At 37.4% G+C, this 19,723-nt stretch overlaps 1 protein-coding gene across 2 annotated transcripts; it reads left to right on the top strand.

Annotated features, from left to right (window-relative positions):
• mpl (MPL proto-oncogene, thrombopoietin receptor) lies at positions 1-19,723 on the top strand. 2 transcript variants are annotated; one of them, XM_023954335.1, is made up of 12 exons: positions 1-415; positions 658-778; positions 898-1,064; positions 3,343-3,497; positions 3,617-3,761; positions 4,933-5,047; positions 6,091-6,260; positions 6,600-6,742; positions 17,150-17,303; positions 17,387-17,468; positions 17,644-17,731; positions 17,866-19,723. In XM_023954335.1, the coding sequence occupies exons 1-12, from the start codon at positions 331-333 to the stop codon at positions 18,331-18,333; spliced, it is 1,893 nt and encodes a 630-aa protein (XP_023810103.1). In that variant the 5' UTR covers positions 1-330; the 3' UTR covers positions 18,334-19,723. The 2 variants fall into 2 exon arrangements, with proteins under 2 accessions (XP_023810103.1, XP_023810102.1); XM_023954334.1 differs by having other exon boundaries at positions 5-415; positions 17,863-19,723.

The raw sequence follows: 19,723 nt of genomic DNA on the forward strand, positions 1-19,723 counted from the left end.
TGACAGAGCAGAGAATGAAGCTGTACTGAAAAATGCAGATGAATTTAGTCACAATTGGATAAAAGCAACGATGATGAATCGTTTCAACTTACAGGGAAAAAACAAAACAAAATCTAAAGTCTAAAATTAATATTGGATGTTAACCACTCCCCTTTTAGTCCTTTTGGGTGCCAGTTTCCACTGAACGTAGAACTCACTTCCTTCTTTGAGCATAATTAGTCAAACTGAGCCACCCCCCATGCATATGCAATGTGATAAACACAACACACAAGCGTGTGTTGTTGCTTTTCAACTGCCGCCGTGCTCCTGAGCACAATACTGCTGTTTACCATGAGTTTGCTGTGCAGGTGGATGGTGCCTGTTGTTTTGTGCATTCATTGTTCCAGTGGACTTGTCAATTATGTATCGGAGGAAGGTATGACATGCCAGTGTTACATATTTTGATTTGCTGCAGAATGAACATTGTTTGTTCTGTAGCTGTAATGTTTTTGCAAATGCAGAAAAAAAGCAGTTGGCGTTTCAAATACTGTGCTTGCCAATATTGGAATGTGTGAAATACATGTTTCGTGGTCTGTTGCACTTTCAAAAAAATAAATGTTGTGTTTGTGGAGAAAAGGGGGTAAGCATTTCTCTTATTCTCATTATTTTCTCGGGCAGATATGTTCCTCTTGAAGGATGTGCAGGACCCCAAGTGTTTCACTCGAACCCTTAATGATTTCACCTGCTTCTTTGAGACATTTGACAATGAAACTTATGATTTGCTCTACAGTTATGATAGGTATGTATGGAAACATTGATTTCAGTTCTTTTGTTTCACTCAGGATGTTGTGGTCTTGTCGTCTGTTTTCACTTTTTAACATCTTTATCCGTTTTTGTTTATTTCTCTATGTGTTCAAGCAATCCCTCAAAATGTGCTATGTCAGTCCAGAGGACACAAAACGGGTCTTTCCTGCACATATGTTCATTTTCCGATGTCTATGTATACGTTAAGATGGACATCATGGTGGTAGAACCTGCCAAAAACACCATTCTCTACAATCGGACTGTCTGTGTGGAAGACAACTGTAAGAATCTCATATTTGTCACTTATTTTATGCTTTAACCCTTGTGAAGAAAAAAGGTTCAGCTGACTGTCTAGTGGGTCTAGATGACCCAACTCCCAATGTTAAACTGCCTAGGATAGCACAAGGGTTACACAAAAGAGGGGATCAAAATAAACTCAAAGTGTTTTTATGAAGATCTGTTGGTGCTGAAAGAACCTGAATTATTATCTGATGACATGTTATGCCTTTTAACTGTGAATTGGTGCTTAAACAGAAAATTATTCCGACAGGCACTTAATAAAAAAATAAATAAAAAAAACACAATTATCAATTTAAAAAACAAGTCAGGGTAAAGCATTTATCAGAAATGAGCATACAATGACAAAAAATGATGGATTGAAAAAACAAATAGATAACTAATTGGCAGAGGCAAGGCAAGAAACAACTTGCAATACTTTGAAAAGTTAAGGTTATTTTCTTGTTTGAAACTTGTTTAAGATACTTTAAATAATCAGGAAAGCAATTCATAAAGATGGTAAAACAGGCCCGGCTCCTTTATTTATTGTTTTGAACTAATCAATTTTCAATTTTCATAACTGAAGCTTGCTCTGTAAATTTTTTTTTTCTCATTTTCAAAAAATAAAACCCAGATCCAAAACAAACTCGCCACTTTACATTTTAGTAAATTCCTTAAAGTGTGACTCACCAAATAAACAGCACTCTGAACTGCTACTTTTGGCCAGCAGGGCTACAAGTTGTGCTACAGATATAGCAAACATTGTAATCCAGCGCTGTACTCTTGGAGCCACATACATTTGAGGATAGTGTGTTCTGCAAACAATGGGCTAAAATGAGGTGTGCTTTGTGTTCTGACAAAATACAGAAATTCAGCACCAACAGCTTTGTTTTATTCGGATTTTTACTCCACTCTAAAATGTTTATAATTTTATCAATGAGAACCTTTTTTTAGGTTAGCAGGGCAGGGAGCAGGGGCTCATCAACTAAAAAAAAGATTTTTGTACCAAGTGCTTGTGAAAATAAGCAACCTTTTTAAAAGAGAAGGCAAAATAAGAATTGCTTTAGCCCCACCTAGAGTCTAATCTGTGTTTGAACGGGTGGTCCCCACAAACACCAGGAGACACCACCCCACTCTTTGCATCATCATCATTACTCAACGTCCTGCTCCAACCACATCCACCACTTCCATTTTGTGATCTTGAACATTTTTCTAATTCATCAGCTCTTTCAAGTTTTCTCACACATGTGGAACCTGTCAACACATTTCTATCACACAATTGTGACCCATTATTCAAGTTGTCACCCTTTGTTTGGCCCTTGTCACCTTGTGCTGCATCTCTCTGCTCTCCTGTCTTCTGCCCTTTTAGAGTCTCACTTTTTCTTTACTAACATTTCCCTTTTAACATTCTCCTGAACTTTTACATTCCATCGTTAATTCTTCTTACCCGATTTTCTCATTTCTTTTGGCTCACCAATACCTACCTCCCAGTCTCTCTGTTCACTTTAACTGTAACTGTTAAGTCGTCTGGAAGAATCTCCTGATCTCCCAAAGCATGTTTCAGCTCCTCCTGGAAAGCAACACAGCACACTTCCTCTATGGCTTTTTAGGCACCTAAACTTATAACTTCATATAATTATTGACTTAAACCGACTTAAAGGATAACAAAACAGTTGTGGATAATCACAATTGAAATGTGGTTCGACAGGGGTTTAGCATAAATCCAGCAAACCTCAAGTAGTCAAGAAAACCAAATTAAAACACACATATCCTCACAAAAAAGCAACAACGTCTGAAATGTAAAACCAAACATGTAAACACTATTCCCATATTTATGAATCCATAAAACTACATTTAGAGGTTAAGCCACCATAGGCAGTGGAGTATGTGTGGTCCTAGACCTCTTGGTTAAAACTATAATAAGGAGTAAACTCTATCAGGCCACATGGTCCTACCTCAGGAAATCATCATCAATTTTGCGATGGGTAGATTGTTTTTTTTCCACTGGAGAATACAAAAGAAAAGGATTGGACTCTAGAAGGCCATTGTGGTAACAAAAGAGACAGTTGAGAGGCAGTATTTCTATCACATTTGATAAAGCTGGATGTTTGGATGTATGGTAAGAACTATTGACTGAGAAAATTCTTTGGATTTCAGATTTTTGCTTTTTTCAGGTTCATGGAAAATTTGTTTCATAAACACCAAAAAAGAAAGAATGGTCACAATCCGGGTCGTTCTCAAAGTAGGGGCAATGAAATATAAGAATTGTTTCTTTTTCTATAGATCTTCCAGATCCCCGATTTAGTGTGGTATTGCAACCAAATGGCCCAGGACAACTGCAGGTCTCATGGTTGGCAAAAGGAAAGCTGCTGGACCCCGAGTATACGACTTACAAAATTCGATACTTCACCAGAACCCAAAAAGAAAGAACAATAGAGGTGATTTTTTTTTTTCAGAAAGGCTAAATAAAAATTCTTTGTTTGGAAGCAAACAGAGTTATTCTGACACAATGTGAGCATAACAGTCATGACTGACTATCTCTTTTTAATGATTTCAGATTGAGAAGACAAGTCTGGAGCTTTCTCTGGTTCCAGGTGAGGAGGTTGAGATCCAGCTTGCTGTTAAATGTGGTTATGATGAAAATGTAGGACACTGGAGCAGCTGGACCCAACCTGTCCATGCCACAGTTCCCCAAAGTGCAGGTGAGGCCTCCTTCAGACCAAATGAATGAATATAAAAATGACAATTAAAGATTTATTATGCTTTGGAATACACACATTACCCAATGATCACTGCTTGGTATGGTGACATTATTTTGCAATTATGATGTACTTAAAATGCGGGGTAAGAATGTTGTAGGTATAGTGCATAAGAGGCGGTTGACAAAAAAGACAGTACATGGAAGGTCTCCACCCTAATTATTTTTTACCTACTGGGGGATCTGCTTTAGATCATAGCCCTTAAACCTTTAGTTACCCTTTAACTGCATGAGTCATTACTCCCAATTACTCTGATTTCTACTGCCCATAAAATGTTACAAAGACTCCACTTACATGTGATTTTTTTACAGTCATCTAGGTAATGTGTTCATCCTTTGTTCTGTTGGATGTAGGTCAACAGAACGCAGGTTCAAAACAGGTTGAACCTAGTAAGTAGAGCATTTAACTTAACTGTTGATTTGCTGCACTGTGAGGTCTCCCTGCTATTTGGATAGCTCCTGAGAATGATAGATGGATGGATATATAGAGCACTTCAGGGCCATCATGACGAATGGTTCTGCTGGTTAAAAGCTGCTTCCTGAGAAAAATAGATGTACTTTATCAGTGATTGAATAACTGACAAGTTGCCAGCAGTGGGATCGGGAGTGTGCGTGTGTGGGGGGTCTTTTTGCTGGTGGAAGACAGACCTTAAGCGCTCCTGTGAAGGACACCTGATTCTGCACATTATCCACAGCAATGTTCGCTAAATTTTTCCATACAATTGAAGCATAATTCCCATAATCTTTCCCTGACTACCGCCCATTTAACTCATAGTAACTGAAAACGTTTACAGTAAAGAAATGACAGCTGCGCAGTGATAGATGCGTATAAACATCCAGGATATTGTGGTAAGCACCTTATGGGAATAGAAGAAAAAACTAGCTGTCACTTATGAAATAGTTTTCCAGATCTTTCTTTTTGTGTGCCATTGTCCTGTAGGCTATCCACTGTTGTTGCACAGTGCCATCAACATTCATACCATATGCCATACTTGCCATGTATTATTAGAATACCTATGCAGTATTCATTACAAATAGAATGCAAGCTGTATATTTAAGGATCACAAAAATATTAAAATGTGAAATTCTATTGATAAAGTTTTGTTTCTTTGCAGATGACATCTCACTAACATGCAGCACATTTGATCTGAAAAGTGTCACCTGTCATTGGAATGACGTCATGGCTTCTGAAGAAAGTGAAAACAAACTGTTCTACAAGATGGATATCAAGTAACACATTTGTTTGCTTCCTTTTAACACTGATCTTTATCACTCTGCTTAAGAAAGGCAGAAGCAAAGTTCTTTTTCTGAAAGTCCCACTCAAACTATATTTGAGCAATAGTAAAAGCGTTGCAAGTGGACTTTGTGCTATGATTGTGCTGTTTTTAGCCAAAATCAAAAAGCCCGTGTCATTCTCTAGGACATAGTTTTTGCAGAGCGGCAGAGGACCCTTGGCGCGGAGTAAGCCTGCCCCCACATCACTTATTTGTTAACACTCTCTCCTACTGGCTTACAGCTCCTCACACCCCAACCTAGTATTACCAGTGCCACAAAAGTGGCAAACATTTCAGCCGTACAGTTTTGAGAGAGAGATGCCAGCTCAGGCGAGGAAAACAAAGACGTACATGGATCTAGTCGTTGTACAAGTGGATGTATCAGAATGAAGCGGAGCAGAGAGCTTGTGGCCTGCCAATTGTAGTACCTATGTTACAGATACAAGCTTTGTCAAACTGCATTTTTTTGTCTGCTCCTGATTTAAAATAATTTGAATAAAGAAATACTCAGAAATGCATTTTTAATGCCCTCCATCGTGAGAGACATACCACAAGAACAATTCAAAAACACAAAAAAAAAACATTTTCATCGGAGTGGGTCTTTAAATTAACATTAACAGTGAAGACAAAAAGATTTTGATGCCAAATAGAAAAAAAATAATCCTAAATTGGTGAATTGTATCACATGACCTCCATCTATCACAGAAGATTTCAATCTTTGTGCTTTCAGTCTTTCATGAATGATTTGCTAATTACCTCAAAATTGTACCAGAAAGGGGTTTAGTTAAAAGATTCTTTTAAAAATATTTTTTTTTAAACTTTTTGCTTTTACCATCACTTTAAAAACGTAAAAGTATTAAAAGTAAACTCAAAAATATCGTCTTTTATTGAATTGTTTTTAAATGTATTGCCAGGATGTGTGGCAGTAAAATGACTTTCTGTTTAAAGAGAGGCATATATTTATGAATTTTTCTGTTTTTTTTTCTGTACCTGTTTCAGAGAACCTCCATACTGGACGCCCTGGTCTGAGTGTGTTTGGAGTGGGAACATAACTAATGTGTGTCACTTTCATGGAGATGAGTCTAAAAAAGTTATGGTCAAGCTCGTCAGCACTTCAGCTGCATCCAACAGAACTTTTTTCACCGAAGCCTTCAAGGTCAAAAACTCTAGTGAGTGATCGTCCTTTTTTTTGTCAGAAATATCAACATTTTTCTGTCTTAAGTTTCTTTCTTTCTAATTTACTCAATGGAATATTAATTTTATGCACCAGAGTCAAACAATGTTCTGTTTTTTGTAAACAATAAGAAATGGCAAGTTTAGTTCAATTTTAGAAACCAATTTTCATACAGTGGTTTATTTTATAATTATAATGACTGAACTAGGTAGACTTTGTTTCATGGTGTATTCCCCAAGCGGTCAAAACACTATTGAACACTCAATGTTCTTAACCAACAATAGAGTTTTACAACTTTCTCTACAAAATATTTTGGGCACCTTTTTGTTTGCAGTCAAAACGTTTCCACCGAGCCATCTGAGAGGAACGCTGAAGAAAGGAGAGCTGTGTTTGGACTGGGAAGCTCCTCGTTTTGCATTGGAAACCCATCTGCAGTATGAAGTTGACATTAAGATCAGAGGAGGTGAAGGATGGAAGGTGAGTTCCAGAATATGCATGAAGCCTTTGACTCACATTATTGTGTGGTTAAAGCAGCATTTTGGTGAAGACAAAATGTTGTGTTTTTTCTTGTTTTTCTTTGACCATTTGAATTGGGTGAAAACAGAGAAGCTGTGGTTTCATTGTTTCAAAAGATATTTATTGCAAAGAGGTGAAGAGGCGTGTAAAAGCTGGTGAGAACAGAAGGTATCAAATAGATGTAGACTGTGATGTGTGACAAAAGGTGGAAAGGAAAGGTGTAGAAGACTGCAGTGACAGCAGCCATGTTGTTGGTTTAGAGACTAAGAAAGAGACAGGAGGCAGAGTAGGAGTAGGGATGGGTACCGAGCCCCGGTATTGAACGAGCCCCGGGGCCACATTCTTCAAGACCGCAGTATCGTTAAGATCTGACCTCAACGGTTCTGCTATCGGTACTGGAGAAGTCGCTTTATTTTTTGTGTCCCACAAAATAGAAACGTTATCTGGCATAGGTAACTCATCAAGTAACTCATCAGTGGTGGTTTTGTAGGGGACACGTGAGCGCCCCCGAAAAAATCCTTCTATCCCCCTCTACTCTAAGAACACCCATTTCCGTGTAAAATTAATGAAGTTTGCGTCAAGGAGTCCCCACCATCCTGTCACCTTGCTGCTACGATGACCGTATGTTGAGCTGTCTGTGAACACGCTGCGCGGGGGGGGGGCTGCACGCGACAAACCGTTCCAGACCCGCGACAAACTAACGGCTGCTTTCTAGAACTTAATAATACTTAATAGCTAATGATATTCATCGTATATAAAGTTAATATAATTTATTGGGTTTACTGGATTTAAAGAAAAATAAAAAAATAAAAGCTAATCTGCATCAAAGTGAATTTGTTTCCATCATCTCACTTAACTGAACTCTGGTGTTTGACAGACAGAAAAGTCTGTTCAAGGTTGTGGAAAATGGACAAAAGATTAAAGGAAATATCACGCTTATAAAGAAAAAAAATAATGAATTAAATAATTAAATAAATATCCTGTCTGGAACATTCTCATGTATAAAGTAAAATGTTTTGTTAAAAAAACAATGTTGCAAAATGAGGAAATAAATCACTTTATGTTCTCAATTTGTTATTTATTTATTTATTTTTCGTCCTTAAAAAGTATCGATAAGAGTACCGTTAAAATACCGGATCGATAAGCAGTATCGATAAGAGTAGTAGTACCGTTAAAACCTTAACGATACCCATCCCTAAGTAGGAGGTCGCAGAGGTGAAGATGTTGAGGTTGTCTGTGAGTGATGAGGATGGAGAGGATCAGGAATTAGGAATGAATCCATCAGAGGAACAGCTCGTGTTAGATGTCTTAGTATGGAGAGAAATTAGACTCAGTTTGATTTGTGCGTGCGTAATTCTTGATTTGTGCGTAAATTAGGATTTGTGTATGCATATTCTTGCTTTGTGCGTGCGTAAATTAGGATTTGTGCATAAATTTGGATTTGTGCGTGATTTGTTACTCACATAATACGTTTTGTGTATAAGTTAAAAAAATATAAAATGAAAAAAATACAAAATGCAACTTATGTGTGCACAAATTAAGATTACAACAGCTTGAAACTACTTACACACACACATCTTTAAAAAACACGCACGAATCCCTTGTTACGCACACACGAAGCCAAAGTTACGCACGGATCTACCGTGAGACTCAAAAATTCGTCCGTAAGTGCTGCGTTTAAATACCAGTGGAATGCTCGGTCATTAGAATTTTCCTATCAGCCTTCCCTTCTAAACGTATCCAGACAATGACTCAATCAATACATGAAGACAGTAGATGTTAGTGTTGAACATAGAGGCTACTTACTTCGGGGCGCTGACCACCGAGACGGGCCGCCATTCTTCCGTGACTCTCTCAGTCTGACTGCCTTTGATTTTTCCGGAAGAAAAAAAACAGTGCCCCCTACTGGTCGTTCCTGTTACGCATTTTGTATTAATTCGGTGTCTCGGAGAATAATATACTTTTAATATATATATTAGCGTTTAAAAGTGAACGTCATATTCTCAGATAATAGTTTTTATTTTCCTTTACAGTTTTTTTTAAGCCCTGCTACACCCACTGAAGAAAATACGTTTAGAAGGGAAGGCTGATAGGAAAATTCTAATGACCGAGCATTCCACTGGTATTTAAACGCAGCACTTACGGACGAATTTTTGAGAAGTGAAAACAGTCTCACGGTAGATCCGTGCGTAACTTTGGCTTCGTGTGTGCGTAACAAGGGATTCGTGCGTGTCTTTTAAAGATGTGTGTGTGTAAGTAGTTTCAAGCTGTTGTAATCTTAATTTGTGCACACATAAGTTGCATTTTGTATTTTTTTCATTTTATATTTTTTTTAACTTATACACAAAACGTATTATGTGAGTAACAAATCACGCACAAATCCAAATTTATGCACAAATCCTAATTTACGCACGCACAAAGCAAGAATATGCATACACAAATCCTAATTTACGCACAAATCAAGAATTACGCACGCACAAATCAAACTGAGTCTAATTTCTCTCCATATCTTAGAGACAAATGCAGGGCAGCAGATCGAGATGTTTAGGACACATTTATGAGGAACCGAGAACGACCAAAGAGGAGGTTCATGGATGTACGAGGACCTGAGAATGGTTAAAGTGAGAGGAGAGAATGCATTTGCTATGTTAAGATCGCCTCCATAGTGATCAGGATTGCTCCATATGAATAGTCACTTTCTTTATGGCGTTTCATTTTATTTGCTGTGCAAGTTAATCCAACAATCTGCATGTGCTGGCATCAAATCAGTTATGAGCCACAGCCTGGGCTCATAGGCAGCCTGAATATAAATATTATATATAATATATAATATTAAATTATAATGTTATTCAAGGCATTTTTCATTGGATTATCAAAGTTCTTTTTCAAGTGAAATTTTATTGAACAGCAGGGTCTGGCAAAAAACATTTGCACATTATTCAAAAAGTTTCCTTATCGCTAAAGATACACACTTTTGTATGAGGGGCCGTATAAGACATTATTTATTCTGAACCATTCACATTCATACATTCTTGCTCTCACAGTCATATATACTCTCTTTCGCATCCATATATTCTCTCTCTCGCATGCATATATATTACTTTACACATACATACATTCTCACTCTCATTGTCACTCTTAAAAAAGAATGTATGTATGTGAAAGACAAGTATATATGAACGTGTGAGGAAGAGTTTATATGTGTGTGTGAGAGAGGAGTATGCATGAAACGGAAGTGACTTTGGATGAAAAGGAAGGCACTTTGAATGAAAAGGAAGGCACTTTGCATGAAACGGAAGGCAGATGATTTCTCGTGCTCTGATTGGACGAGAGGCCGCCACCTCCCATTTTGAACAGACGCTAACACGAACCAATAAGAAGGCCATCGGAACCTTAAGAAATATTTTATCTTCACCTCAAGTGGTCACAAATCTGTCTGCATCTCTAGAGACACAAAGGAATGTCTCAAATACCAATAATGGTAATAGAAGTGCCACCGAAACAGAAAATCCGTATCCACCTTATTCCTAGCCCCCATGAGCCTTTGCGTGAATTATGGGCGACACTTCCTGTAGACGCTGGAACACGCATTTACATTAAAACAAATTCCTCTTGTTTTCGATCCATAACTACATATAAATGTGGGAAAAACCAGCTGTCATTTCTTAAAAAAGGCAACGGTGAGGTGGAGATGAAATATTTGTTAAGGTTCCGATGGCTGCAGGACCCCCGTGGCTACTTCTTGCCGGTTCGTTTTTTTTTTAAAATAAACTTTATTAACAATATCTTGCACATACAAAATACCAAACACAAAACTCCACTGTGTGCAAAATACAATCTTCACGTTCGCCATGAGAATGAACAAAAAAAACATAATGATAACCATGTAAAACAGGTTATGCAAAAAGAAAACAAAAATAATAAGGCAAAGGAATCTGTTAAAGTTTCAGGAGAGACCATGTTTCAACTGTTCTGACAGCTTTTTTGTTAGTGGAAGATTTAATACTGTTCACATACAAAACCATTTCTTTCTGAAAAACATAAAACACGTTTTTTTTGTTGGCATATTTACACTTGTGTATAAAGTATTTAGCCATAATTATAAGTAAATTAACTACATATATCTTTTCTGCATTAAGTCTTTCTTGTGTAAAATATCCAAAAATAATATGCTCGTAAAATAATCTATAATCTTCACATAGATGAGTTCTTATAAAATGTATCACATCTTTCCAAAATAGTTGAGTGAAAGAGCAAAACCAAAAAAAGATGAGGCACAGTTTCTGGTGAGGAATGACAGAATGAACAGTTTATGTCCAGATCTTTTTTAAACTTAGTAAAGAAATGTTTCACTGGATAAAATTTGTGAAGAATTTTGAAAGAAATTTCTCTGATTTTATTGGTGATGAAATACTTTTGTGGCAGGGTCCAAACCTTTTCCCAGTGAATTCTACATCCAAAGCTGTTCCAGTATGAGATAACATACGGTTTTGTGGCAATCTCATTTTGAAACAGAGAACGGATACTTTGATTATTCCTGCTAGCTGAAAAACATACCTTTCCACACCACAAGTCTGTTAATTTGGGATTTCTTGCTGGTTCATGTTAGCGTCTGCACTGTAATCCCTAGCGAGTTGACTGAACTTAAAAATTATTGTGTAACAGATTACGCAACAGTTAAGTTATATTATTAAAACTTTTAAGTTAACATTTATTAAAATTCATATTGTCAGTTGGCTTACATTTGTATTATTTCATATAAAAAATATTAAGATTCCTCAACTTATAAAAGAGAGATTATTTACTTAAAGTTTTTAATATTTTCCAACTAAAAAACGCTTTAACTAACTATATTTTTATATTACTCAACTCATAAAATATGTAAAATTCACTCAAATGCTTTATAAATTCTTTAACTCATTAAATGTGTAGCATTGAAAATATTTAAAATTCTTCAGCTTAAAATGTATTCTAAACAGAGATATTGATACTGCCCCACTACATTTTAAAGGCTAACATTGATAAAAACCAACAAACGTGAAGGCCACACAATAGTGATTGCATAATACACTTTTTTTAATTGCTCTTTAAAAAAAAGCACAAATATCAAGAGGATGAAGAAACAATAAGTGCAATAAAACTGCATTATAAGAGTGCCACACAACATATTGACAAAAAGAGTTGGTTTTGTATTGTATGGCAGAAAAAGCATATGATCACAACAAAACACATTAGTTACATAACACTTAAACCAACAAATAGTCCATTCTGGAAGACTCACTCAACGAAACATTCTTCAGCGTCAATAAATGTCCTTTCAGTGGTTTGCTGTCCTCAAGATTCAAGACAGCATTCTGAATAAATATGAAGGCAAGTTCAAGTTTTTTGGGGTGCTGTAGGTCCAGAGCATAGATGTCCCCAAAGAGTAGAAGAGATTAGTCAGCCAGATGTGTGGGACCACTGACGGCAGCATCAGGAGCGTCACCACGACAACTGAGAAGATACCCACAGCAGTGTCTGTGAGGTCTGGTATTCTGGAAAATACAAAACAAAAAACACAGATGAGTTCAGACCCTTAAAGATATTCATCACACTAATGTCCAAAACTGACATTCCTGCCATCTGTCAATGGGAATCTTTTCATGCTAACATTCTGTTAGCTTTTAATCAACTGGCTATGATGTTTTAAGGACCAACTCCAATTAAAATTGTGTTTTTAAAAAGTTCTTTAGCATTTTTCTGAAGGAGGACATTTATAAAATAATTTAAGACTAAAGCTTCATTTTTCTTTATTCAAATAATGATGGATCAGGAGCAGAAAAAGGTAAACGAAAATGTTCCCACTCCTTCCAATCAGGAGTCCCTGATGTTCGTCTCATCTTCCATCTCATTTTTAAAACCATTTAAAAATATCACTCAGTTTACAAACTACAAACAATTGCCTATTTATTATGTCACTCAATAAAATCTCAATCAATATTAAAGGATTAGTGAAAACCATTGACAGGGAGTCGTTTGCACTTACTGTACAGGTCTTGAAGAAGTTGGAGGCATCTTCATGCAGATAAACAGGAAGTGCAAGGAGGACAAGTGCCCGTCTCATGTTCACGTCACGCTGGTCCTAAAAGAATAAAAAGAAATATCCATTACCTTTGAAGCAAATGCAGAGCAAACACTTCCAATATTTATTTAAGGAACTTTAAGAAATAATAAAATGATACCTTTTCTAGATGTCTATTTCTAGTGAGAGTACAATACAGTGTTCATGGCATGATCCACTTCAGGTCAAAGACCCAAAGTCATTTGAAGGCAAGTTACACCGTGGCTTCTTACAGCTGTTATCCGTTTTTGAATTATGCACATTAGAAATTCACCTAGAGGTCATAAATCCTAACCAAGCTGGCCAGTTCCTGTCTGTTTTGGTGGACTTAGTCTCAGAAAAGGGCAGCTTTAAGTTACACAAACTGCACAATTTCCTCTGACTGCATCTACTCTACATAAATCCATTTCAGATCTTGACAGATGAGTTTTCATGGTTTCAAATGATGGAATGGTGCTAATGCAACATCATTTTATTATTGTAATATACTGTCATAAAGACATGACAATATTCCAAAGTGTTTCCACATACATGGCAGTGGAAACACTTTGGAATATTTGCTATGTAGTACTGCAGTATTATATGTAGTACTGCATAGTGCCAAAGTAGCAGAACACAACTTGCACCTCCATTCCATTGTGCCACCTTCAGCCTGCAATCTAAATATGTTTAGTTCAAATGTAAATAATTTCAGCTCTATTTAGACCTTTGGCTAGTTAAAATGTGCATATATGTTTCCATGCTGCCGTATAAATCTAATAATGGTAATAGTTCAGGATGAATATATTAAATAAGTATAAAACTCACCCACTGACAGGTCTTTTCTGGTGAAATGGTGACTTTCTGGTGAACTTTCTGAAGTTCAGTATCTGAAAAAGTCCAAGAGAGATTTTTCAATGTTAAAAAATGTTTCAATTATATTCTGATCAAAAAACATTTATTGCACTACACAACCTATTGCATTTTTTGTTTTTTTAAAATAGCTCTAGACAAATAACTGAGACAAGTTACCTCGCTGGCCTTGGCGTCTACCTGGAGGTGAAACACTGAACACTCTGTAGTTCGGTACCTGAACACAACACGAGCACGTTGATTAATTTATTTTTACAAAAACCTTTTTTATAACGGAGATCAGTGATTTATAAAAGCTTAAAGCTGCATTCAAAACCCAATGCTTCCATGTAGCCACCAGGCTTAAAACTGTTGGCGGTAGCTCCTCCCACACAACCGTTAGAGGCTTTGAGTGACATTTTTGGACAAATGTCCAGCAGCAAACTTTAGCCACAGACAGAGGCCTCCAACGCGAATTTCACACGCGGATCATGTTTAGTGTGATTGCAGCATAACAGATCATTTCTACCTCTGAAAAAAAAAAACACCTCATCACTGTCGTAACTTACGGGCAGAAATGCATTTTGGGTTTGGCTCGGTCTGCTAATATGACAAACTAATCATGTATCTTCTTCTTTCTCTTTCGGCTTTTCCCATCAGGGGTCGCCACAGCGAATCATCCTTTTCCACCTCACTCTATCATGGACATCTTCTACCCTAACATTAGCCAACTTCATGTCCTCTGTTAAGACATCCATGTATCTCCTCTTTGGCCGTCCTCTTGCCCTCCTGCCAGGCAGCTCCATCTCCAACATCCTTCTACCAATATATCCACTATCCCTCCTCTGAACATGTCCAAACCATCTCAGTCTGGCTTCTCTGACTTTGTCGCTGACACAGGCAACATGAGCCGTCCCTCTGATGTACTCGTTCCTTATCCTGTCTAACCTGGTCACTCCTAAGGAGAACCTCAACATCTTCATCTCCGCTACCTCCATCTCAGCCTCTTGTCTCTGTCTCACTGCTACCGTCTCTAACCCATAGAGCAGAGCTGGTCTCACCACTGTCTTGTACACCTTTCCTTTGAGTCTTGCTGACACTCTTCTGTCACACAACACTCCTGACACTTTCCTCCAACCGCTCCAACCTGCCTGCACTCGCCTCTTCACCTCTTTTCCACAATCCCCATCACACTGAACTGTTGACCCCAAGTACTTAAACTCCTGCACCTTCTTCACCTCAGTCCCCTGTAACCTAACGCTTCTACCTTGATCCCTCTCGTTCAGACACATGTATTCTGTCTTACTACGACTGACCTTCATACCTCTTCTTTCCAGAGCAAACCTCCACCTCTCTAGCTGTTCCTCCACCTGCTCTCTACTCTCACTGCAAATTACAATGTCATCCGCAAACATCATTGTCCAGGGAGATTCCTGTCTTACCTCGTCTGTCAGCCTGTCCATCAGCATAGCAAACAAAAAAGGACTCAAAGCTGATCCTTGGTGTAGTCCCACCTCCACCTTGAACTCCTCTGTCTGACCTACAGCACATCTCACCACCGTCATACTTCTCTCATACATGTCCTGAACTACTCTGACATACTTTTCTGCCACTCCAGACGACCTCATACAGTACCACAGCTCCTCCCTCGGCACCCTGTCATACGCCTTCTCTAAATCTACGAACACACAATGCAGCTCCTTCTGACCTTCTCTGTACTTTTCCATCAACATTCTAATCATGTATGCATTGCCACATTAAGCTCTAAAACAATCGTAACACACATATGTTTAAACAACAGTAAACCACATTTACGGTAGTATAAGAGCATTCTTAAAGCATTCATTCAAAATAAACCATGAACGATACTTACCAAATTAAATCAGGGCTGAAGACAAGACGGCACCATCAGCGATGAGGCGGATGAAAAAAAAAACCCGAGGTTGGGGCGTCTTGAAGCGGGACGAAATCGCAACGCTTTGCAGAAAAATAAAATGCTCGACTTTCAATTTCAAACGTCGCATACTCGCATTCGGCAAATCCAACATGGCCACCTGAGCTAACGTAGAGAAAACGAAAGACCCTCCCACCAGTACGTGATGACGTCATGACGCTACTTCAGGGATCTTAAAATTTTTGAGTGCTAGATACAAATAAGCTTTAAAATATTTAGCACTGTTAAGTTAAATTTGAAAAAATCTTGATAGAGCTTAATACTTTATAGTTGAATCAACTACAAAATGACATTTAAGTTGTGTAACCTTAATAGTTATGAGTCAGTACAAGTGATAGGGTTTAGAGTGTGTTCAAAATGGGAGGTGGCGGCCTCTCGTCCAATCAGAGCACGAGAAATCATCTGCCTTCCGTTTCATGCAAAGTGCCTTCCTTTTCATTCAAAGTGCCTTCCTTTTCATCCAAAGTCACTTCCGTTTCATGCATACTCCTCTCTCACACACACATATAAACTCTTCCTCACACGTTCATATATACTTGTCTTTCACATACATACATTCTTTTTTAAGAGTGACAATGAGAGTGAGAATGTATGTATGTGTAAAGTAATATATATGCATGCGAGAGAGAGAATATATGAATGTGCAAGTGAGAATATATGTATGCGAAAGAGAGTATATATGACTGTGAGAGCAAGAATGTATGAATGTGAGAGAGAGAATATATGGATGCGTAAGAGAATATATGTATGCGAAAGAGAGTATATATGACTGTGAGAGCAAGAATGTATGAATGTGAATGGTTCAGAATAAATAATGTCTTATACGGCCCCTCATACTTTTGAGAAAAGAGACTGTCAGACGTTTGTGCCCCCCACCCCCCTTCCCCCTTGTGTCAAGCTCTTCACTTATGCAATACACAGCTTGCAGAAAGGGGGGGATCAAGGGCAGGGCTACTCGGGTCAGCACCAGTGGCCACGCCCATGTAGAAGGGATTTTGGAAACAGTGGCTTCAGTTAGACGTGGTTAATAATCAACACTGAGGAAGTTTTAATTGAAACAAAAAACTTTAAGCACTTATATAATAGAAAAGGCTTCTCTCAAAAGCTGTCCATGATGTACTTCTTCAACTCACCACTAGATGAAGCCAAAATATGGAATTCCAAATGTTTCATAGATATGATTTAACCCTTGTGCTATCTTAGATGACCCCACCCATACATTGACGTGTTCTCCCTACCATGACAAAGGTGGATAAAGGTGGAAAGATTTCATGGAATCCATGGACACCAGTGAAGATCACAAATCATTGAAGAAAAAAGGTTCAGAGCCCTGTCTAGTGGGTCTAGATGACCCAACCCCCAATGTTAAAGTGCCTAGGATAGCACAAGGGTTAAAGTCCTGCTAGTCTGAACTTATGCAATGTGTTTATGTAATGGGACACTAAACCCAAATTTGTCTGTTTCTTTTAATTTGTGTCTCCAGAAGGTTAAAGAAAGAGAGACCCACACATGCATGAAGCTTCCAGGCAGCAGTCGTTTCATAGTAAAGATCAGAGCTAAACCAGATGGGCTGACATACTCTGGAAACTGGAGTGACTGGTCAGATGCATTCACTGGCGAGATGACACCAGACACGAGTAAGCTTTAAACAAAATTGTATACAAACACAAAAAACATTTCAAAGCTGATCTTTCTTTTTAAATCCTTGTGCCTTTTCCAGACATTTTCCTTGTCTGGTGGATCCTTGTTCCTACACTGATCACAGGAGTCATCCTCATCTCAGTCCTTTTACTTTATCGCAGGTAATATTTGTAAAACTTAAGTCAAACGATTTCCGGACACATTTATTTGTGGGGTGAAACAAGCCAAGTTGGGAGCATTTTGTGTTTCCTGCACGAATTTTGTTAACCATCTCCTGAGACATAACTTTTTATGTTAAACCATACAAATGTTTTTTTTTTTTTTTTTTTTTTTAAGTAAACTCAAGCAGTATTTTTGGCCCCCTGTGCCCAACCTGGAAAAAGTTCTCCAAGGCTTTCTGACAGAAATCAGCGGGCAGAAACTGGTAAATGACACTATTTCACATTACTATTTGTGTTATTTTGACACACAAAACAGTTCATTTTCAAATGTATTCACTTTAACTGTAAGAGAATCAACATTTATTTGCTAATAAATGTTTTCCTGTGATATCAGCAGCCTCCCCTCACAGTAAAGCAGTGCTTTGAAGAAACCACTTCATCAGTGGTGGAGATACTGTCTGAAAGTGATGCCCTCCAATCGGAGAAGTTGTTAGAAGAACCTTCCAAACTACTGTCATCTACCGAAAGCTTTTTCACTGAAAGGCAGGTCATTGGAAGTCCTGCAACAGAAGTCTTCATGGATTATGTGACCCTTGAAAAAGAGCTGCCCCTTCTTTGCCTCGGTGTAAATTTTTACCTGTATGATCAGGTTACGGAGAAAGGAGGTCCTGATGAGGGTCCCAAACATCCCCAAAGGTGTGTCTGCTTTTGCCCTGATGGCTCATCTTACGTCAGCCTTTATGCAGAAAATTACTTTCTGAATGATTCCTATTTGCCAATGGCTGACCCTCTGGAGAGCAGCAAGGGCAGAATGGATGATAGAGAATTTCCAGGCAACATTTACACAGATGTGTCATACACCTAAAAGCAGTTCAATCAAAGTACTTAGCATGCAGTTCACACAGAGTGCTTAAAGAAACACACCATACCTCACTGCATATAAATGCAGATGTCTGTTCAAAACTCTAAACCTCATTTAAAAAATAATAATAAAAAATTGACTATTGACAATTTTGATGTAAACATAAAAGTGTTTATTTTTTTGCATTTAAACAGCGCTCTGAGAGCATTCCTTAATATAGATGCTTTTAAACACAACATAATTAGTTCAAATTGTTTTTGTAATACTTTATGTAGTATTTCATCAGTGTTTTTTATCATATATTCTAAAAACAAAACTTTAGAGAGGATTTTCTTATTGTTGATATATGTTTAAACCAACTGAGGATATTTTTGTATGTAAAGGAAAAAAGGAAGATGAGAAGGTTATCCATCGAAAATATTATATATTTATATATATTTATATATAAATAAATATACACTGTATAACGTTTTTATATGTTTTACTTAACTTTTAAAACATGTATGTTGAGCTTTTATTTTCCAATAAATTGTAATATTTCTCCTGCTCCAACTCCTGAAATCTGTTTTACGCGTTTCGCACCACCAGAGGGCAGTAGAGATTAACAAAGAATAGACGTAAATTGTTCTTGAGTTGTTTGTGAGCCTGGATTATAGTGACTTTTGTGTCATGATAACATAAATATATAAATCTAATAAAACACTGAGTCGTTAAATTGTTTATTTAACAAACAATAACAGTCAAAATGCCTAATTTAGGGTGATAACAATAATTATCACAACTTGCAAAATCTAAAATAAGACCCCATGGAAGAGTTACATCATGGCTGTTGCTGAAAGGATCATTAGAAGAAATTCCAGGCTTCATATTGATTCAAGATTGTTTTCATCTTCATGGAAGGCATATATTGATGATTGTAAATGGGAAAAATGGGGGAAATTTTAAAGATTTGCAGAAATCAAAACTGCTCTGCATTTACTGTTTGCTGTCAGTGCAGATCTAGTACACTGTCTTCTGTAAAGTAAACATTAAAAAGGTTTACTGTTGCATAAAATATTTGTATACTATAGTGTAGAAATATTCAAATCAGGGATTTACAGATGACACTTGAGCTATACTACATTGCAGTTTTTCTACTCATCAGAGGTCCCTGCTGCACTTTGAAATAAAAACTGCATTACATGAGCTGAAAGCCACATATCTCTGGGTTAACATATCTCTTTGTTCAAATGGACAAAGAGACAGACACTTGCTGTATGTTTAACCAGTCTATATTTTTGCCTGCTTTTAGGAGAAATGAGCAGCAAGGTCTATAAAGTGAGCATCTGGGTCTTTATCACTTAAATGTACATATATCTGTTAAACTAAAATAAAAATAAAAACATGCACTTTT

Source organism: Oryzias latipes, chromosome 4, assembly GCF_002234675.1.
Source record: "Oryzias latipes chromosome 4, ASM223467v1".
NCBI lineage: Eukaryota > Metazoa > Chordata > Actinopteri > Beloniformes > Adrianichthyidae > Oryzias > Oryzias latipes.

Bases quoted from the DNA above. Each gene is read 5' to 3' on its own strand.
- mpl (XM_023954334.1), top strand. From the start codon at position 331: ATGAGTTTGCTGTGCAGGTGGATGGTGCCTGTTGTTTTGTGCATTCAT. The intron at 3,498-3,616 runs GTGATTTTTTTT...TAATGATTTCAG, and splicing joins AAAAAGAAAGAACAATAGAG to ATTGAGAAGACAAGTCTGGA. The intron at 17,469-17,643 runs GTAATATTTGTA...TTTTTTTTTAAG, and splicing joins GTCCTTTTACTTTATCGCAG to TAAACTCAAGCAGTATTTTT.